General features: G+C 41.7%; 1 protein-coding gene across 1 annotated transcript in view; it reads left to right on the forward strand.

Moving 5' to 3' along the window:
• LOC126188177 (non-homologous end-joining factor 1-like) overlaps positions 1-23,138 on the forward strand; it is a 137,145-nt gene that overhangs the window by 9,395 nt on the left and 104,612 nt on the right. The window contains exon 2 of the mRNA XM_049929698.1: positions 3,456-3,650. Coding sequence (XP_049785655.1) covers positions 3,456-3,650 — 195 coding nt within the window. The remainder of the gene's footprint in view (positions 1-3,455; positions 3,651-23,138) is intronic.

Genomic DNA, 23,138 nt, shown 5'->3' on the forward strand with positions numbered 1-23,138 from the left:
AAAGAACGTTACATGGTGGTAATAGGCAATGCCCATTGCAAAACAATTAATTTACACTGGAGGTATGAATTAAAAATGCCTTCAGTCACAATTGTGACTGAAAGCGTTTTTTTAATTCATACCTTGAGTGTATTGAGTACAGTCACATTTGAAGCTGCAAAATATGAATAAAACAAAAAATTAATTTATGTTATTTTGGCTTCTCTTTGCTCAAACTTTTTTCCACCATATTGACTTAACTTTCTTTCTTTCCAGAATTTCTGGCTACAGTATTGTCACCAGAAAAGAGAATAATTTCTGCATATGATAAAATTGCTGGGAAATAATTGATCTGGGTCTATACCAAAAACAAGTATGGTTCCTACTCTGAGGAACTGTTACATTAATGCATTTGTGTATAATACATATCTTAATAAAAATGGTGCCCCAAGGCCTGTGCTATCTGTACTCTTTGTATCTTGATTGCCAGATACAAACAAAATCAGTTGTTGATTATTTTTCATAATTTTAATGAGTCTATCTCCATCAGTATGGCATATGGCGAGGTATATTTTTTTTGACAGCCTTGGATATAGGTATCTAATTTTTACCCACAGAAGTCATTCTGATATCGTTCAACTATGGGCTCATTTTGGGTCAGTTCAACCGGCAAAAAGCAATTTGTCATTACCATCTCAGATTTGGATGAAAGTAGTGTTATTATTTCTCCCTGTGAAGGTAAATAATCATACCAAATTTTAGCATTTTATCCCTCTGTTTCCATTTTATAGCACTTCAAAATTTGGTAGTTTTCTTGTTTTTAATGTTGTGATGTCAGAAAACACCACTTGCTAACATTTAGAAAATAATTTTCTGTATTACACAAACAATGTGAAACATGAAAGTAGCAGGAAAAAAGTATTATACCATTAAGTAAAACCATCAAGACAGTAAAATAAATGTATACCAGTACTTATATTTTTGTATTTTTTTATCTGCAAAAAAGATGTTCCACCATTACACCAATAGTCATTGGAAGCATCCAATTCCACCCATCTGCTTTAACCCATGACGTAACTGTGGTGATGTTTGTGATGTCACTATGGTGCGGTGCTATTGAGTTGTTTCGTGTTTTTAGATGTTGTGTTGTTGTACTTGATGGTGCCCTCTGGAGGTGGATGTTAATGTATTGAGTTTAACATGTAATATGGGTTCATTTGAGTCTTGGTTATCACTGTGGTAACATGGATTTGTGTCTGAGTAGTCAGTGCTGTAAAGTGGATTTGTAAGTGTTTGCTTTGTTTTCAGTATATGTTTTTGTTAGGTCTGGTTACTTTGGTGTTCAACGTGTGTGTGTGTGTGTGTGTGTGTGTGTGTGTGTGTGTGTGTTTTTTGTGTCCGTGTCCGACTTAAGTGATTTTCTTGGAGTCTTTTGTTGGTAAGTAATTTTTATTTTGGTTCTATTCTACAGTACTTGTGGTGATTTGCCTATTTTATATTTAAGTATTTTGGCCCGGCCCCCTCTCCCCAGTGTCCTCTGGCTAGTTACAAAGAATGAGAACTCAATATTGATGTTAAAATTTGATGAAAACATAGGTTTATAAAATTAAGCAAATTTTTATTGCCCTGCATAGCCTGAGGGATTATCACAGTTTCTTGCTCTTTTTACACCACAGGCATGGCATGTTTCATGTCATCAGATACAATACAAAGATATTTAATTAATCTTTAATCATCAGCATTCTTTTAGGCTAACTGTAATATTATGTACAGCAGAAGTGTGTCTTGTGGTATCATTAGTAAAAAAATAGTTTTCACCGGGGTCTGTTGACACTGTAGCACTGTTTATATGTGATGATTCTGCAAGTGTCTCCTAATATTTTGATTGAAAGGCGGCAGTGTAAGAATTCGGAACAAGATTTTTCCATTTAGATGAAAGGTCCTTAATAAAGTCAATTTATTACAGAGTGGATTATTTCAGGTTTCAGTTCTTTTCTCTTTTCAGGCTTGGTTCTGCTAAAAACCCTTTTCTTTGAAACTATTTTGTACTTGCCCTGCTATAAGCCAGCCGCTCCCCCCCCCCCCCCCCCCCATGCCCCCTTATGACCACCACCACCACCACCACCACCACCATCTCAAGACCAGTTAGTTTAGTGGCATAGGGATAGTCAGTAACAGATTTTTTTCTTGTTTCTACAAAAAGGAATGAAAATGTTGTCAATTTTATTTTCTGAAGTGATTGACCATACTTTGACAATTATTCTTGAAAAACTGGGTATTGTCCCTTTCCCTGTATGTGATATGTGATGTATTGGCGAATCATGTTTTTTAACAAAACTAAATACTAAAATGTAAGTATAAATTTTTTCCTATCTTGATGGTTTTACATAAGATATGACATTTTGTTCTGCAGGCGTTACACTATAGAATATGCAAGCACCAAAGTTCACATTGTTTTGATAATGAATAAAAAATGGCAATTAATTTTCAGAAATGTTAAAAAATATTTTGTGCCATCACAATGTTAAAAGTGACAAACTTTCATGTACAATAAAATAGAATCAGAGCTAAAAGACTAAAATTTGGTGTTGTAACTTACCTAGGAAGAACAAATAAGCCAAGTTTCATCTAAATGGTGGGTGAGAAGTCTCTGGTAATTCAATATGGAATGACCCTATGGTTAAATCTGCTGTAATTGATTCTGTACTTCGACTATTTTGGGAACAGATCTGTTTGTATTATTTTATAAGGTTTACAATTATAAATAAATTTTAATTTGACTGTGTGTCACGTCTTTCTTTCTAACTCAATGGCTCCTGTACACGTTATTACAACTTTCCATCTCATATGGATGTTCTGGGAAAGCTCTAGAACATAGTTGAGCTACGTGATTCTTTTTATATTGGGAAAGAGGAGAAACTTAGGTGTAGCATCTTGTTTGTTCATAGAATTTCATACCTTGATAAGCTCTTATTATTTATTGAAGAGTTATGTCCACATTTTCTCAAAATTTAACATCACTCAGTATTACAGTCTATTTAATTTAGTGGAATATATACGTGAGTGAAAGATTTGGCAAGTGCTTCTGTAAATGTTAATGATATTACAATAATTACACATACTGCTTCACATTCAACACAGTGAAAACAATTGCATGACAGTAGTTGTGCTGCCATAATAAGAGGTGTGATGTAACTTAAAATTAAAAAAAAAAAATTCACCCAGTGCTTGTGCAGTGCAAGTCAGTAGGTGGTGAACATTAGGTTTTATAGAATGCTATTTATATAGTTTATATTTGATGTATGAATTGATAACAATATTTATGTAACTAATACGTGCAGTAACAGTTGTTTGGAACATTGGAATAAATTTACACTTTTCTGCTGGACTCATATTTATTTTGAAGAATATTTATCTCTTTTTGTGAATCCCTATCAATTTCATACATAGTTCTAAATTTATTTATTTTTTTCCAGGAGTTAAATCCAAATATTGAAGCACCACCAGAAAATCTTTTGTCAAAGGTTACCAATTTGATGGATTCTGTTGGTGCGGAAGTGAGGACTAATATTACAGTTAGCAAGGAAATGCTGTGCCTCAGCCTAGAAACGAGAGTATCGAGAATTTTGTTTAGATTCAACTTTAGACTCTCTCCTTCTGACCCAGCAACTGTGAGTATTACATTTGTTTTTATTTGTTAGGTTTTCAAGACTCTCTCACATACACATACAAAATATGTAATTTAGAATGTATTTAATAACAATTATTTTAGATGCCTGTTATTCTCATATGAATTATGAAACAAACACCAAAATCAATCTTCATTGGTACAGCTACAGATGTGAAAAAGTTGGACCGCAAGATAGAACAAATTGCATCCAGATCCACTATTAAAGAAGGGACATGACCAATTAATGTGGCTCTTAACATACTCAATACAGCCATAAGCTAGTTAAAAAGTGTGTGTTTACAAATACATCTCCAAATGATTTTATTAGGTGCATGATTCTCTCTCTTGTCCCTCTGCAATTCCCTAGACAGCCACACCATCAACCACCACTCCTCTCCTACAAACCAAGCTTGGCCAACCTCCATAATATCCCCCAGCCTTCACTGCTGCCTCCCAGGCCAGTGGTAACTCATGATCACAGGCACCATTCACAGCAGTACAGGGTTCTTAACAACCATCTAAAGTGCTTTTTCCTCCTGAATTATCTGTATTATCCAAGGGTCTCACTGTCAGCCTTAAATCTGCATTTAATTATGCTGCTTTGGTGAAGGACCTACTTTCCCTCACACATGTAACTGGAAATATCACTTTGCAACCCAATCCCAAAACCATTCCAACAGCAAACCTGTTATCCTGGTTTTGAACCCAGCCTTGAACAGTTCTAACCATGATCCCAACTTTATATGCAACCACTACCTGAAAATCATCCCTTACAAACCTTCCAAGAATTCTTCACATCCATTATTGCTTCACAACCCTTCCTCAGATCCCTGCAACATGGCCCTAATCTTTCCTCTGCTGTGCTTGAGGCTCCTTATTCTGTAAAAGCTGATGATTACATCATTGTCCTCTCAGTGGATCCAGTAGGTAAGCGAGGGTGTATACTAGCTGTGTGACACCCGGATGTACAACATCAGCCTTCAAGATCCCATCTTTGTGATTCAAACTGACCTGCAATCCCTCACTAAAACCTCAGGCCCCTAACAATGACTGACACCTCAATCCATAGACCTTCTTACCCCACCAAAACCACACATCCCCACCTTTTACCTTTTCTTAAGATCCACAAACAAAATCACCCTGGCCGTGCCATAGTTGTTCACTTCAAAGTACCCACTGTATGTTCATCTGCCTTAGTTGATTACAAAGACATCCCTCCTATATTAAAGACACCAACCATTACATAGACTGTCTGAAATCTGTGCCCATTCCACTTGTGACGAAGCAAGCTGGGATAATTTTACTTCCCCTCTTGTTTTGCCATCTGCCTTATATATACATACACTACTGACCATTAACGTAGGTGAATATAATCTGTATTTTCATAATAGAGAAAGGTTGACCCTCAGTTTTAAAGAATATAACACCAGATCTAATTTTGTGATTAGTTTTATGTATGTAATTGATTTTCTAATTTATTTCAACTGTTCCTAGTTAATATTTTCATTATAGGGACAAATCAGTGATTGTTTTGTAACTTAAATTCTATTGTTGGCAAATAAATATAAATTCTGTAATAATTGTAAACATTTGGAAGATGAAATGCTATTAATCTTAAAGTATTTATTTGACTCTATTCGAAAACATATTAGCAAAGCCAGCTCTTTATTAATTCCAAAGAAATTAACAGTTTTGTCAAAAGTATTTTTTACTTAACTATATACGTTAATTTCACGATTTAAACAAATAATTCAGCTTAACTCTTGTAGTAGAAGAAACTGTTAAAAATAATGAATTTTTCGACGTATTCAATTAATTTAATGAGTTAAGTTTTAATTGTAATTTCTATAAATTAAACTTCGAACAAAGTGTAGTTGCAGTACATATTATTGTGAGGACATATAAGGGCCTAATTTGTAGTCACAAGACAGTCAGTCCACAGCTGAGTTTCAGACAAGAAACCTGTGTAGGTTAGAACAACAACAATGCTTCAACTTAACCGTGGAATAAGTGTTAAACAATTAGGCCCTGTATTAAAACAATAAGAGTGTCTGTTCCATACGTACTTTCCTATTCTTCAAGAACTATGAATGTTGTGGTTAGGTTTTTACTGCTCGTAGATGTTCAATAGTAAACTATTGTAACAGTATGTGGAGGTTTGCTTGCAAACTGTTAATGAGGCTTATCAAAAGTTAAACAGTAGTGCACTGTCCACATAACTGTGTATTATTCAGGGGTTGTGGAAAGTGAAATTAAAGTACTGTGTAACTTAACTGTGCACCTGTCAGCGACATTATTTACCGTAGTCAGTGTCTGAATCCACAACCCATTTTTCAGTCAGTGTAAGCACCTAGCACGTCGACACTGAGGACAACAAACGAAGAAATAAAGCAGGCAGAATCGCTACACACTCCCACCACACACCTTTGTCAGTACATGCTGAGTTTTGTCTAGTGTGATTGGCTGCACTTCAACAGCACTACCCATACTGCCACAGCAAGATGTCAATCACAAAGTTGTTTTAATCTCAATTGGAGCGTAGTTTTGTGAATGGCCCTGGGCACACTTGCCAGTAGTCAGTACCAATTACATGTTCTGACTTTCTTCAAACTGATATTGAATTTTATTTTTCCTCACATGAGAAATGTGCTAAATATATACTTGATTACATAAAAATCATAGTTATATACATCAAGCAGTGGAAAATTCAGGATGGAATACAACAATATGCACAACAAAATGACTGTCACAAATAAGCTTTAAGCCAGCAAGGCCTTCGTCAGAAGTAGACCACACACATACGGATATATTGACATGAACATAAGTCACACACATGACTGTTGTTGTGCCTATCTGCGTCTCAGCATCTCAAAAAAATTAATAGAACAAAAGAATTGACCAAATCTACCTTCAGATAACATTTTTCCAAAACTGAGCCACATATAGCACAGTGTCATTGGCAAACAATAAATCTTATTCTGGGCATGAAACTGGGCAGAGGGGGCATTGGCACTGGTGGCTGACAGTTCATTGTTGGCTGCACTGACTTCCGTCCTCTGATGTTAAGTTCCATGACGTAAATGATGTCTTAGCCCTGCCAGTCTTGATGCTTAAATCTTCACAGTGAAAATCTTGCCTTCTATCGAGGTACTTCAAAAGGCTTTTATGTCTGGAGGATGCTTTTCCTTGATTTCCAGCTATGTTGAAACTGTTGATGGCCTAACAGTGAGCTATGCTCCAAAACTTCAGTCATTCTTGATCGGCAACGACTTCTTGAAAGATACTTGGAAGGTACAATGGCAGCAAGGGAGTAGTTCTTACCAGGAGTGAGTCTGAAGCAACTAGTGATCAACCTGTAAGCTTCATTCAAGGCAGGGTCCACAGTCTTAGCATGTGTTGATCTGTACCACACGGGGGATGCATATTCTGAAGCAGAGTAGCACCGACCCCTTGCTGCTGTTCTGAGAACTTGTGGTTTTGTACCCAAATTTGTTCATTATAGCTTCCTTAGAATAACGTATCTGGCACCGGCCTTATGTTGATGTTGAAAGGAAGATTAAAGTTTAATGATCTGTCGACAGGAAGGTCATTAGAGATGGAGCACAAGCTTGCACTATTAAAGGATGAGGAAGGAAATCGGCCATGCTCTTTTCAAATGAACCATACCGGTATTTGCTTGTAACAATTTGAGGAAATCACAGAAAATCCAAATCTTGATGGCCGGACAGGGGTTTGCACTGCCATCCTCCTGAATGTGCGTCCAATGTGCTGACTGCTGCACCACCAGACTATGTCTTGATGTTGGAACTTGTAATGGTCGCCTAGTCGTAGATATTGATATAATCACACTATTTCACTCCCATTTACGGAGCTTGTTAGCACTTGATGTTAGGTTGGCGCCATTAAAATGCATTGTGGTAATCACTGCTGCTTGCTGGATTGCTGCTGTGTGTCAATGCTGATGCTGGCTCTAAATCTGGTTGTCTAGGGATAAAAACATGAGATCCCATATTTTTGACGTACTTTTGATGATAAATAACGAGCGAAACCAACAAATATTTAAACTTCAAATATTTATTACTCTGGTGGCCATCTTAATTCCACTGTCCACCAAAGACAATGACACAACACAAAGTAGTACTTCTTTTACATGTTCCTTGCATTGTTTATCCACCTCGAACAATAATACACAAACACACTTTATCAAAGTGACATTCCGACTGCGCCCCCGACCCTTCTTGCTGCTTGTATTTATAACCTTGTCAAAGAACTACTAAAAAGAGATATAGTTGATAAGTCACATGTACATCTGTTATCATAATTTGTGCAGAAAAGTTATTAATTTACATCGAGTGACATAATTTAACATGTTATTAAAATGACAGACAGATTTGTTGACTTGACAGAATAATTCTTCGGTACAAAATGGCCATTTTTTAGAAGTTTGTCAATTGACTTCTCTAATTTGCATAAATAAGTAAATAACATGAATTATTAAGAATTACATTGGTTTTCGTCTAAAATAGGAGAGTTTACGTGAATACTGAGTGAAAACGGTCCTAGTGAACAAATAGGTTCCACTGGGTGATTTTTATTTAAGGAGATCCAAAATACGTAAGTTGGCCACTATTTTTTGTACTTCATATTAATTATTTAAGATGAACTTAGTGTTTTTACATGATGACATTTGCTGTATCAGTGATCAAGTGATATTAACTTTTATGTGTGTCAGTTATTCAGTATAATTTAAAGGGTTGACTGTTTATGGAAACATGTTATACAATCATTGTTAACATACACAATAACTTTTCTATAATCATAAATACTCGTTAAACTGGTTGAATTTGGAGGGTATCGCATACTTTGGTAAAGTAAAGCCTTTAATAGGTTCCGTTACAAACTGCATGTTCTAAAACTGAAGAAATGACTCAAGAATACTTGTAGTTACTTTGGTGTGAAAGAATGTTCCAATAGGGGTTCCATTCCAGGAGGTGGGTAATTTCTGTGAATCATTTATATTTTTGAGGTGGAAAACACAAAATTGAGATTTTAATGGCTTTGGCTTTAAGTAGTTAGCATTGTATTATGTGCCATGTTCCTTCAGAGTGCTATCAAAGGGTGAGTATTACCTCTTCGTAGGTTGCACCCAGGCTAGCTAGTGCAAAGTCTAGTGTAAATATAGAATAGCAATGCAGCCAGCCAGCACTCTTTCTTTGGGCAATCCATTTTTCTGTATTCTCCATTTACTTTATTGACCTTGAAAGTCAACAAAAAATTGTAGGGTATTTTGTTGGCTTTCCAGGTCAGTAAAGTAAATGATGAATAAAGAAATATTGAATTAATACATCGTTTGGCAGTGCAGAATGAATTCAAATTCAGTATGTGAACTGTTTCTTCAGGGGGGCGGGGTTAGGGGAATATTGACCAACCATTCCCCCTCACTAGCTGCACCCTTTGTATTAACCCATATTGAGTGAAGCCTAAAATTAATGTGATTTACTTTATACCCTCTGTTTTCTGTAACTGCATATTCATGAATTACATATCATTTGCATAAGTAATGTGTGACTAATTAGAAATACCGACAATAATAGTGGAATATGGTTGTGGAATGCATACCACCTCTCCCCTCTTCCTGTCCCTACCCCCTACCCCCTTCCCATCCTCTCCCCCAGCCCCCACTCCTCCTCCTCCTCCTCCTCCTCCTCCTCCTACTTCTTCTTCTTCATTCTAACAATAATATGGATATTACTGAGCATACCAAGTGCCATGCTCAATGACTGGACAATACTGCTTTCTTAGTGAAGGGAATGATCTAATCTGAAAATAATTCGTGGCAAACCCAACATTTGTAATCACCAAAACTTTGTATTGTAATTCTGATAATGAGTAAATACGTAGTTAATATCATGATATTCTATATCAGTCGCTACATTGTAGAGACTCTTAAGTAGTACCTTTATCTTTACTTCCGTGGGAATGGTTCACATCTCACGAAGTGGTTTATAAGGCCATATCCTACTCAGAGATCCTCTCCACAATTGCTTAACAGCTTACACTCATAAAGGGCAACTCATCTAAGGTACAAAACTGCCCTTTTAAGTCAATGTTTAGAACTTTTAGGTGCAAGTTATTGACATTAATAAAATTGGATCCATGCTGAACACAAAAGTGGCACCGAGACAGCACACTTTGAAGCTGAGTGTAAGTGGATTTGAAACAGTAAAACACATTATCTTGTCTAAACATTGATATGTAGTGGTTTGTTGCTTGTAATCAGTGCAACCTTGCTAATGATGTGGTCAGTCAATTATATAGTTCTTCTGTAGTAGATCCATAAGGCTTGAAATAAGTGTCTTTCTGCAAACTCACCAGGTGAACACACAGTACTTTGGAGGGCATGAAGGCCAAAATCTGTTAATCACAGCAGTCGTGAGTGTCCATAATACACTCCACCAAATGGACTGTGATTAAATTGGTCCCATGAACCCACACTGCCATCCTGGCATCAACTTCCGTGGATTATCAGCACCATCCACAACCCTTAGTATTTACTTTGGCCTAACTATATCTGCCCAACCAAAGGAACAGTCAACACCATGTAGCAGTTCTGCCTGCTTTATTTATTTCGGTTGTTGTCCTCGGTGTCGACATACTGCATTGCTACACTGGCTGAAAAATAGGGTTTGTAATTTGGACACTAACTAAGGTAAGTAACATAGCAGACAGATGCACAGTTGCATTTCACAGTCTTTTACTTTCATTTCTCACAACCCCCTATACACATTTAATATGGTCAGTGTACTATTGTTTAACTTTCCATAATCCCCATTAATAGTTTGCAGGCAAACCTCCACATACTGCTACAATAGTTTACTACTGAAGATCTACAAGCAGTAAAAACATAACAACAAAGTTTACAGTTCTTGAAGAATAGAAAGGTACGTATGGAGCCGACACTGTCACTGTTTTAACACACGGCCTAATTGTGTAACACTTATTTCACAGTTAAGTTGAAGCATTGTTGTCGTTCTAACCAACACAGATTCATCATCTGCATCTCGGCCGTGGACTCGTGACCAAAAATCGGGCTTATATATCATCACAACAATAAGTACTGAAACTACCCATTGTTTGAAGTTAAATTTACAGAAATTGCAATTAAAACTTAACTCATTCAATTAATTGAATACGCCGAAAAATTTGTTCTTTTAACAATTTCTTCTACTACAAGAGTTTAGGCCGAATTATTTGTTTAAATCATGAAATTGACAAATATCGTTATGGAAACAATACTTTTGACAAAACCGTTAATTACTTTGGAATTAATTAAGGGCTGGTTTTTTAACATGTTTACGACTAGATCCAAATAGATAATTTAAGAATACTAGCATTTCGTCTTCCAAATGTTTACAATTAATACAGAATTTATATTTGTTTGTACGTCAACAATAGAATTTAAGCTATGAAACAATTACTGATTTCTTCCTATATTGAAAGATACTAAATAGGAATAGTCGAAATAAATAAAATCAATTACATATATAAAACTAAGCATTTCTCTTTTATCAAAATACATATTGTACTCACATATGTTAATGGTAATTAGTTCAAAAATGAAAAAAACAAATTTAAGTAGGCAGATGCCAAAACAAGATGGGAGGTAAAAACATCCCAGCTTGCTGTGTCACAACCATGCCCATCATTCCTAGCATTTGAAAATCTGCAGAGACAGAATCTCTGGCTCATTGATTATGTTTCAGTATGAAGAAACTGTTGTAATCAGCTAACATCAATGTGGGGAATTATCTTGCATTTGGTGTTAGGATTGTGAATCACTGTGACTTGACCAGAAAGAGTTAATGTAAGGGTTCTAAGTTGTGTGTTGGCCTCTAATTTGCTTTTCCACTGTCTGCTCAGTGCTGAAATTTTTACAGGACTTGGACTGTGTGTGAATTGTTAATGACCAGAAATGGACTCTGTAACTGACTCAGTGTGTTGCGTTGCTTGGGTGCACGTCTTTGACTTTAATTATGATATCTTGTTTGACTCATTAGGAAGATGATGACATTGGCTAACCTTCATAAACAAATAAATAAATCATTTCAATTGATTCAGCTGTGGGTTCTTGGTGAAACATTGCATTCTGTATTGACTAAACAAAATTTTCAGTCTCATTTCACAGACTGTATTATTACTGTATGACCTTGGTTTTGGATTATGAGCCCCTTTTCTAGTGCACAATGTGTGCAACTGTGGAACCGCGACGATGTTTCTGTAAACCAATCTACTATACGTAAATGGCTGCCTAGCCTCTATTTTACATACTGTAATGCCACTACCCAGTTTTTAGCTAAAGTAATGAGAAACCTGCCATGAAGACTTGCCTTAACAACTTTGGGCTGGTAGCTTCAAGTGTGGCAACATGCCAGTCAGAAAAAGGTGCATGAAAGGGGATTGTGAGAATAGGCTAGCCACGTTGAGCAGAAAACTGCACTGCACAGCAGTAATGACTGTAGCTGGTGGGTCGATGTCACCCCACCAGGGCAACTCTCTTGTTATGGGTGATGTGACTAGGGGGCAGGTTTTAGCACAACAGATGTACCTTAGTATCTGTCTGGATTTTGAGGCAGAAGGAATTCTCTCATCACCGAACTCCAGCAGCAGCAACAACAATAGCTGAAAGACACCAAGGGCTATGCCAGGCATTGAGATGACTGGGTATCACCAGCAGGAACCATGGATTTGAGACCAGGCTGTGCCTGCTGCCGCCACAACCAAATTTCTGGTGCCTCAGCACCCGGCACTGTCTGACCCCTTCCAGGAAGCGCCTCCAGTCCTCAATACCGTAAGCTCTGAGCATGCTTCAACGACCACCATAAGGCGTGATGGTGGAACGTTGTACGGTACAGAGCCCGGGGAACTTGGCTTTACTGCTTGGCTCACGAGGATGGTATAAACCTCTATAAAAAAAACCTCAATCTCAAGGTGTGCTGCGCGCCGAGGAGACGCATGGCTGTTGAGGTAGAACAGTTGCTAGCGGGCGACCTCCGGGGAACCTGCTGCCCCCCGGTTGTATTAGGCTTACCCAGGGGCAAGCGGGGCTCTGTTTGGGTGGACATTCCTTTCCCTAGCTCGTGGGACCACCATGAAAAGAAATACGAATAGTGCGCAAGCACGAGTCTCTAAGAAAGGAAAGTTCAATGCTTTAAAGTATGACCCCCAATCGTTCCCTTCCCTGCCCACACCAGGGGAGGAACGGCAGTCTAAATTACCTGGTGAGACATATTCTCCTCGATTTCTGGTTTGCAGCCAAACAGATGGGGACTCATTTCTGACCACAAAGCCTCAGTTTTTTGTGGAAAATTTAGACGACAAGTTTGGAGAAGTTGAGGGCCTGTCTAAAATGAGGTCTGGAACAGTCCTCATACAGACAGCATCCCCAGCAGTCACGGACGTTGCTTGCTTGTGACAAGCTCAGTGATGTTGCAGTCTCCATTATGCCTCATAAGAGCCTCAATATGGTTCAGGGACTTATTTTTCATCGTGACGTGTTGCAGTCTGACGATGAGCTCCGTGCAAATCTGGAACACCGCGGTATCCACTTTGTACGACGTGTCTTCAGGGGACCTAAAGATAGTACGGTCGCCACCGGCGCCTTCATCTTGGCTTTCGAGGGTGACACCCTTCCGGGAAGGTCAGGGTGATGACATATCGATGTGATGTTAAGCCTTACGTCCCTCCTCCCATGTTCTGCTTTAAGTGCTGGAGGTTTGGGCATATGTCATCGAGATGTGACGCCAACCCTACCTGTTGGGATTGTGGACGTGCCTCCCACCCCAACGTCCCATGTTCGCCGCCCCCTGTTTGTGTCAACTGCGGACAGAAACATTCACCTTGCTCGTCAGACTGCGCAGTTTATCAAAAAGAACGGAAGATTGTGGAGTATAAGACCTTGGACAGGCTCCCTTACACAGAGGCCAAACGCAAGTACGACCGACTTCACCCTGTGCGCATTTCATCGACGTATGTTGCAGCAGCTTCGATATCGCCATCCCTGACGCTGAGCCCCCAAGCTTAGCCGCTTTTTGTGGGCCCTTCAGCCTGGCCGTCTATTCCTGCCACCCTGGTAGTTGGGGGAACACCCTCTTCCATTGCTCCCCTGTTTTCAACATCGGGAGTAACAACCCCTCCTTCTTTGGGGACTTCAGTCCCCACCTCTGCGCCGGAGAAGTGCCCATCTCCTCCGGCTCCCCTCGCACTGAAGGGATCGCTTGGTGCCCTCCCTTCCACGGTTACTGCCCCTCCCGATGTCAGCCAGTGGCTGAAAAAGCCACTACCTGAGGGCCATAGGGCTTCCCAGGTCTTCCTCGATCCATGAGACTTGGTCAGAAAAGCCCACCCAGCCTGATAAACCGAATCCTTCAATGGAATTGTCTTGGTTTTTTCCACCACCTTGCTGAGTTGGAACAGCTTTTGTGCCATTTCCCTGCCACTTGTCTGGCCCTACAGGAAGCCTGGTTTCCTGTTCGGCGAACCCCCTCCCTCCGTGGCTACCGGGGTTACTGTAAGAACCGCCTAGAATACGACAGGGTGTCTGGCGGGGGTCTGTGTTTATGTTCTTGCCACTGTTACTTGTGCCCCAGTGCCAGTTCACACGGCTCTCGAGGCTGTGGCTGTTAGAATCTGGGCAGGAATGGAGCTTACCATCTGTTCCCTCTACCTTCCCCCAGATGAGGTTGTCCCTCTTGCTGACATAGCTGCCTTGTTTGCCCAGCTCCTCCCGCCGTTCCTCCTTTTGGGGGACTTTAATGCCCACCACCCTTTATGGGGTGGGGCCCAGATCTCGGGCAGGAACGTGGAGGCTCTCTTGGCACAGCAGGACATTTTCCTCCTTAACACTGGTGCTCCCACATATTTTAGCTTGGCTCATGGCACATACTCAGCCATTGACCTCTCTCTTAGTAGCCCAGGTCTTCTCCCATACCTCAGTTGGAGGGTCGACGACGACCTCTGTGGTAGCGACCACTTTCCTATCCTGGTTTCTCTTCTTCAGTCCCAACCCCTTGACCAGCTGCCACGATGGTCTCCTCATGGAGCTGATTGGGCAGCCTACACCTCAGCTACTATAGCCATTGCTCCGCTTCCTGGTGACATTGATTTGGCAGTGGACGAGGTCACTATGGCCATTGTTTCTGCTGCCGAGGCAACTGTCCCCTGTTCTTCAAGTACCCTAAGGCGTAAGTCAGTCCCTTGGTGGACACCAGAGATTGCAGAAGCTATCCGGGACCATCGGTGAGCCCTGCAACGTCGCCGGCGCCATCCTCCCCTAGAGAATCTGGTTGCCTTCAAACGGCTGCAGGCCCGGGCTTGACGGTTAATCCGGCGGAGCAAACAGGACTGCTGGGAACAATATGTTGCCACCATAAGTTCTCGCACCTCCCCATCTCAGGTGTGGTCGCATGTTCAGCGCATTTTTGCCTTTCTCTTTGGGGTACACTTTGTACTGACCCAGTCGCCATCACCGAACATCTGCCAGAGTACTTCCCTCATAGTTCCGCGACAGCAGGTTACAGCGCAGAATTCTGAGTCATTAAAGACCAGGCTGAGCGTATGCAGTTGTTGTTTCGCACACACCGTTGGGAATGATACAACGCCCCATTTAGTGAATGGGAGTTCCAAAGTGCCCTTACACCTTGCCCCGATACCTCTCCAGGTCCAGACCGAATTCACAACCAGTTTCTTCGCCATTTCTTGGCGCCCTGTCAGGGTGAATTACTCACCTTGCCCTGTTTAACTGCATCTGGATGGGGGACGTTTTCCCAACTCGTTGGCAGGATAGCGCTACCATACCGGTGCTGAAACCTGGTGCAGATCTGCTAGTGGTTGATAGCTATCGCCCTATCAGCCTTACCAACGTTATGTGCAGACTCCTGGAACGGATGGTGAGTTGGATCCTCGAGTGTGGATCCTCGAAGCTCGGGGCCTCCTGGCCCAGCAACAGGGGGGCTTCCGTCAGGGCCACTCACCGATCGACAATTTAGTCTCGCTAGAGTCGGCTATTCGTAAAGCTTTTACTCGGCGAGAACATCTAGTTGCTGTTTTCTTTGATCATCGGAAGGCGTACGATACCACCTGGCGCCATCATATCCTTGCTACTCTGCACGAATGGGGCTTACGGGCTCCACTTCAGATTTTTCTATGGAATTTTCTCTCCAATCGCTCCTTTCGGGTTAGAGTTGGCACTTATTTTAGCTCTGCTAATATTCAGGGGAGTGATGTCCCACAGGGCTCGGTTCTCAGTGTTCCCCTCTTTTTTTGTGGCGATTAATGGTCTTGCGGATGCGGTGGGCTCATCGGTCTGTTCCTCTCTATATGCCGATGACTTTTGTCTTTATTACAGTTCCCCAAGCATCAGTGTCGCTGAAAGGCGGCTGCAGGGAGCTATCTGTAAGGCACATTTTTGGGAATCAACCACGGTTTTAAGTTCTCAGCCTCTAAGACCCGAGTGATGCATTTCTGTTGTTGAACGGTCCACCTCCATCCAGAGCCCTACCTAGCCAATGAACTCCTTCGCATTGAGGAGACGCATCGCTTCCTTGGCATGCTGTTTGATGCTCAGCTCACTTGGACACCTCATCTTCACGAGTTTAAACAGCAGTGCTGGCGGCACCTCAACATCCTTCGCTGCCTCAGCCACACCATTTGGGTGGCTGCACGAACAACCCTCCTACAGCTCTATAAGGCCTTAGCCCAGTCCCGTCTCGACTACGGAAGCGTGGTGTACGACTCAGCAGCATCTTCAACGTTGCAGATCCTTGACCCGATTCTCCATTGTGGCGTCAGACTGGCGACAGGTGCCTTCTGCACTAGCCTTCTTGTAGAAGCTGGAATCCTTCCCCTACGATTCCACCGACAACAGTTGCTTGCGTCATACATCGCCCGCGTCCATGCCTCGCCCAACCACCCAAACCGCAGGCTCTTTTTTTCCATCTTCTGCACTCCCCTCCCCACGATGGCAGCCTAGGTCGGGTCTACCGATCACAGTCCACGTTCGTTCCCTTCTCTCATCACTTGAGTCCTTTGCCCTTCCTCTATCCTTCTGGCCCTCTTCTTCTACCCCTCCTTCGTCCCTCCCTCGCTTGCGGCTTTGCTTGGATTTGTCCTGCGACTCCAAGTCGTCTGTTCCACCTGCCAGTCTTCGTCAACAATTCATGGCTCTTCTTGCCTTGTTTCACGATGCAGATGTAGTCTACACCGATGGTTCTGTGGTCGATGGATGGACTGGGTTTGCTTTCATCCATGGCAACTACATTTAGCACCATTCCCTGCCTTGTGGGAGCAGTGTCTTCACTGCGGAGCTGGTTGCTCTTTATCGTGCACTCACTCACCTTTCCTCTTGCCCTGGGGAGTCATTTGTCATATACAGTGACTCCCTGAGTGGATTGCAAGCACTCAACCAGTGTTTTTGTCGGGAGCCTTTGGTGCGCGGTATTCAAGATGCTGTTTCTGCTCTCACCGAGTGTGGTCGTTCAGTGACATTTGTGTGGACCCCGGGCCACATCGGCATTCCAGGAAACGAACGTGTTAATCGGTTGGCCAAGCAGGCCACCACTTTACCGCCCCTGGAGCTTGGTCTCGTGGAAAGAGACCTCCGGTCAGCCCTACATCGCAAGGTCCGCGATGCCTGGAGCTCTGAACGGTCTGTCTTGAACACGCCAAATAAGCTCTGCATGGTAAAGTCGTCCACGGCCGTATGGAACTCATCCTTGAGGAGCATGCGTAGGGACTCAGTTGTTCTCTGCCGTCTCCGAATTGGACGTACGCGGTTGACCCACAGCTATCTCCTTCGCCGTGAGAACCCGCCCAGGTGTCGCTGTGATGCAGGGCTGACAATGGTCCATCTTCTGAAGGACTGCCCCCTTTTAGCCCCCTTGTGGCAGTCCTTTAATTTCCAGCTGCACTTCCTTTAATTCTAGGTGATGATGCCTCTATAGCTGACTCAGTTTTACGTTTTATCCGTGCCGCTGGGTTTTATCATTCACTCTAGTGTGGGCGCTCTTGCATGATTTCTCAGGCTACACCCCTCCAGCGACTTTTAATTGTGATGTGGATACCAAAATATTGTCTTTTATGGTAACAAGTTGTGTTGGCACCACTATCAATGCTTTCCAGCTGGAGGTTCTTCGTTTGTACTTGAGTGGTTGATCTTTTACCTGATCAATCAACCACTTTAGTCTGTTTTACTCTAATCAACTATTTGCTCTGCTCCTTTTAAGTCTCCTCTATTGCGGTGTTCATTTTAGCTTTGTACCCCTTGGTGTTCCCTCCCTCTGTGTGCAGAGATTATGCTTTTGCTGTATAGGCCTTTTACAAGTATGTCTGTTTGGAACAGGGGACTGATGACCTCGAATTTTAGCCCCCATCAAACCCCAAAACCAACCAACCAACTAATTATCTCGTAGGCAACTGCCTCATTAGGGAGTTGTGCTGTTATCTCAGAATCTGGGTCATTTTCTTGCATGGATCATAAAATTTTTCTCTCCTGCCTTGCTCTTCATTTTATATTACTGTTGCTCACTTGGTTGTATAACAGTACAGTTTATTATTGTGTTAGCTGAAGCAATAATGGAGGAATAGAAGCTGGCTTGCAACTGTAAAACAGCAGTGGAACAGTACAAAGCAATATTATTTGTGATTGGCACACTTTATACATTGGTGCGCTCACTTGAGGGTTAAGTCAGGAGGTCGATGGCTAGTAATATCCTATTGCTTTCGCATCAAAGCAGTTGAATGGAGCAGAAAGGTATTACACTACAACAGAGGGAGAGAGGTGTTTAGGTTGGTTTACAGAGTAATATACTTCTGGTGTTACCTTCATGTTAGAAAGTTCAAGGTAATGACAGTGCTTTGAAGTGTTTGCTAGATTTGAAAGACTCATCCAATAGGTTGAAAAGGTGGACTTTAAAATTCAGTGAATTTCAACATGAAGTATACACAAGCAAGAAAACATGGAAAGCAGATGGGTTGAATAGGAAGGTAGTGGTAATTCAGGCAATAGGTTAGGACCTTGGAGAATGGTAGACTGCGCAGAGGGCCAATGAGGAATGGATACGATATAGCAGGTAGCAGCAGTTCAGCGTGCATTACAGATTGTTGTGTAGAGAGACTAAGTTAGGACAATGGATGGTTGTGTCAGTGGTATTAAAGGAGGAATTACTACGTGAAATGAATGATCGTGTTTTGTTGGATCATATAGGGTGCAGAGCGACAAATACTGGTGTAGGGAAGGAAAACAATTGTTTTAGAAATTGTATAGAAAGTGTGCAGCATGCGGATTTGAATTGAAAGCAGGTACTTTTGCAGAGGTTGCCAGATGCAACGGAACCATTTAGTTTCATTGGGGTGAATGTTTTAGGACCATTCATGTGAATACCACCAGGTAGCCATTTTGTGCTGGCCATAATAGACCATTTTTCTTGTTACATAGAGATTGTGTTGATACCAAAACAGCAGGTAGTCACATTCACACAGGTGTTGGTGAATAAGTGGATACTGAAGCTTGGAGTGCTCGGGGCAATAATTACTAAGCAAGGGAAAAACTTCATATTGCACCTGATGAGAAATGTTAGTTACTAAGAGTAAAGAAAATTAAGAACAAGTGAGCTTCATCCTCGGACTAAAGGAAGGACAGAACGAGTTCATTGAACAGTTGGAGAGATACTTGGATGTTACGTGAATGCACATCATTCAGACTGGGGCACATATTTATCCTTTGTAGTTAGTGCATATCTCAAAAGTAGTGAGCAAGCATGCATTATTCAAATGTTACATGGTGCACACCTATTGGGTGAAATTAGTGGCAGTTGGAAAATTTATACAAATGAGAGAAAAGGGGTGTTGCTAGTGGCAGAAGATGGGGATCGATATGTGGTAATGACCTGAGGGTGAGCTTCAGCATTGCGAGAGAGGGATCGTCACCGTATGCTCGACATGCAAGATCGCAACGGATGGAAGTCCACGTATCGTGCAGTTGTTCAGAGGTAGACCAGAGGGATGTCCCACGTCAGAAAGAGGCGATCGAAGCAAAACCGTATTTTTGGAGAGCAGATTTACTTTGGATATACTCCAGATTACACACTAGCATAGGGGTGTCACCATTCGAGGTTGTGTATAGGAAAATGATGCTGTCACAATTCAACATGATTAGACAGAAAGTAGGCAGGAATGGTAGTCAGTCCTAGAATTTGCAAGAAAAGTGAGAGAAATGTGGAAGAAGATCCAGTGAGTGAATACTAAAGCATTGGAGAAGACAAAGATTTACTGAAGCAAGCAGGAATGTTAACCACAGTACAAAGTAGACAATGGGTGATGTTATTGTGTCCATATGTTCCTAATGGGAAAACAAAGAAGTTTGTAACACGGTACCAGGGCCCATACCAAGGAGTTGACGCCACTAAAGCCAAAATTTTGAACAAAATCAACAATTGGGCATCTATGGCAATTCCAGAGTGCACGAGAACTGATTCCGTGGGAAATTGGAATGAAAGTGAACATAGAACCAAAGGAGAAGAAATAAGGGGAAGAACGGCAGGAGGTCCCGATACCTTGTGCTCTATAAGCATTGAAGCTAAGAAATGAATCAGTATGCATTGTTTCTTGTGGTTTCAGGTACCATTTCTCTTATGTGTTATAATGCTTGATTACATTGTTTTAGAGAAGGTTGTATGTTTTTGTTATTGTATTATGTTTCTGTAGTGTATCAAGATATGCTGCCAGAGAAGCAGGCTTCTGAGGGAAGGGTAGGTGATAATGGTCCCTGTCCTCAGATTGCTATATAGAGAAATGTCCAGAGGAGAAGAATGCTAGTATTGACAATTTTGTACCTCTTCACCAGATTCGGAGGGGGGAGACCGCAAGATCATCGTGTGGATGGATTTGCTGTATTTTCCAGGCAACAAGATACAGTGTTATCCAATCACAGGTGGTCACTGAGTTTAGTATTTAATGTTTGGGGATTATGGAATGAGGTAAGAAGACTTGAAGAGGTGTTTTCAAGGGTACAGCAGTTAGCGGGTAGTATCAGGGTACTGGGAAATGTTAGCAAGGAACACAGGAAGTCACTTGGGGAATATGCATAATTAAAAGAGCAGCTGCAGGAGGTAATCAGATTAGTGCCATCAGGCAGCACTCCACATGAATCCAGGTGGGTAAAAAGGGGATGGATAGTGTAGTGATTCGAGAATTTCCACGTAAATTCTGGAACCACTCAACCTTCTGCCACCTCGAACATGTGATGTTTTAAAGATAAGTGTGAGAGAGGGCCTATTTAGTGCACAGCACATGTCTGTGTTTGCAGGATGGACATTGGTCACGGGAGGAAAGGAGCTGCGTCAGACGAGCGACGCTGACAAGTGTTTGCCGCTCGCACCGTAGAACCTGTACGGAAAGTACAAGGAGTAATTACGTGAAAGTATTATGAGGGTACTAAGTTATTTCAAGAGAGAGAGTTTTTTTTAATTCCTCTAACCAGCATTATTTCTTCAGAAAATAAGTTGTGGAGATAGACGCAGCCGGGTATCCAGAGAAGAGGACTGGCTAACGTTTCAAGTAAGTCAACTGTAGTAAGAGAAGTGTGAAGTTCGCAATCCAGTTTTGCACCGCTTCTCTTGTTGCCGAAACCGTTAGAAGAGATGCAAGAGGTAGCATTGTAAAGATCGTATTCAGGACAGCAGATGCAAGCGATGTGAGGAAATGGAATGAAACAGTGGAAGCTGCAAAGGGCTTAGCAGTGGAAAATGAAGCAATAGCATAGTGACATTCCTTGCAGATTGTGAATCTGGAGAATTGTGGGTTGATCGACACATGCATGTTTCGGCGGCTTACCAAAGAAGATTTTGGCAGGGCCTCAGCTAGTACTCTGAACTAAGATTTGGAAGCAATACAAGCATGGATACAGTTACTAGATGTGAGGGCAATGCTGACACAACTATTGCAGTCTCTAGGGGATAGCATTTGTAATGAAAGAGTAGAATTGACAAATTTGCAGGAAGCTGTTCCTCAGGTGCTTCACGGGCAGTTAAGTCTAGTCTTGCTGTTACCTGAGCAGTATCTAAGGGGCGTGTGGAAAGTAAAAGGAGAATTCCCATCAGAATTACAGTTATTAGCAGAGCTGGGTAGCCAGAACTTGCCATTCTGCTACTGTAATGCAACAGTGGATGTGACCAACAGATAATGCATGGATGTACATTACAATGAGGATACCAGTAGTGAGCAAGTATGCATTTTTCAGATGTCACATGGTGCACACCTGTTGGGTGGAGTTAGTGGCAGTTGGAAAGTTTATGCAAATGAGAGAAAAGAGGTGTTACTAGTGGCAGAAGATGGGGATCGATACTAACAACTGAGGGTGAGCTTCAGCAGTACGAGAGAGGGATCGTCACCACATGCTCGACACGCAAGATTGCAACGCATGAAAGTCCACGTATCGTGCAGTTGTTCAGAGGTAGACTAGAGGGATGTCCCATGTCAGAAAGAGGTGATCAAAGCAAAACCTTGTTTTTGGAGAGCAGATTAACATTGGGTGTACTCAGTACACGACAAGGTAGTGGTGGTAGCTAGGTCCTGTGAGCAAGGAAAACTCGTGGAAAAATTGTGTAGAGTTGCAAGGTTGTTGATCAAAGCAACTAAGTGTAATGTTATGGGACCTACGTCTCATTCACCAGACACTATGACAAGAGTTACTCTGTTGAATACAACACAGCCTCAGCTGTATTGGTCAGATGAACCTGTGGAGATGTTGTCCAAACAGAACCTTACCTCTTTTAACAACAGCAGGTAACTTGGCCTGGGCCATTCACTAAGTCAGATGATAGCTGCACAAGAGGGGCGACTCACAGCGGAACAATTGTTGCAGCATGTAAGACAATTTCAGGATGGCAGATGTTAAGCATCGTGGTCTTAGAGTGTTGCTGTTCTGAGCACCATAGTCACATCACCCATAACAAGAGACTTGCCCCGGTGTGGTGACATTGATTCACCTGCCACAGTCATTACCACTGTGCAGTGCAGTTTCCTGCTGAGCATGGTTAGCCTCCTCTCACAGTCCCCTTATGTGTTTGTTATTCTGACCCACATGTCACCACACTTGCAGCTTGAACCTGTGGCTGTTAATGTAGTACTTCACAGGGGCTTTCTCACTACTTCTCATTATTTTAGCTAAGAACTGAGTGGTGACATTGCATTGCCCTCCTCCACGGAGAAGACCCGGCTCCTCATGTCTTACTTTGACCATGTTTCCTGCTAAGTCTGTACATGTGCATATCGTTATCCCATGACTTCTGTCACCTCAGTATATTAACAACATAAGTATTTTCACACAAACACATCAACAAATTTTGGGAAATTAATAGTAAATCGATAATATTCTGCCCAGAACTAATGCTTAGGTAAAAATGAGCATAAAACAATAACTAAATAAAAACTTCCT

Source organism: Schistocerca cancellata, chromosome 5 (assembly GCF_023864275.1).
Source record: "Schistocerca cancellata isolate TAMUIC-IGC-003103 chromosome 5, iqSchCanc2.1, whole genome shotgun sequence".
Classification (NCBI taxonomy): domain Eukaryota; kingdom Metazoa; phylum Arthropoda; class Insecta; order Orthoptera; family Acrididae; genus Schistocerca; species Schistocerca cancellata.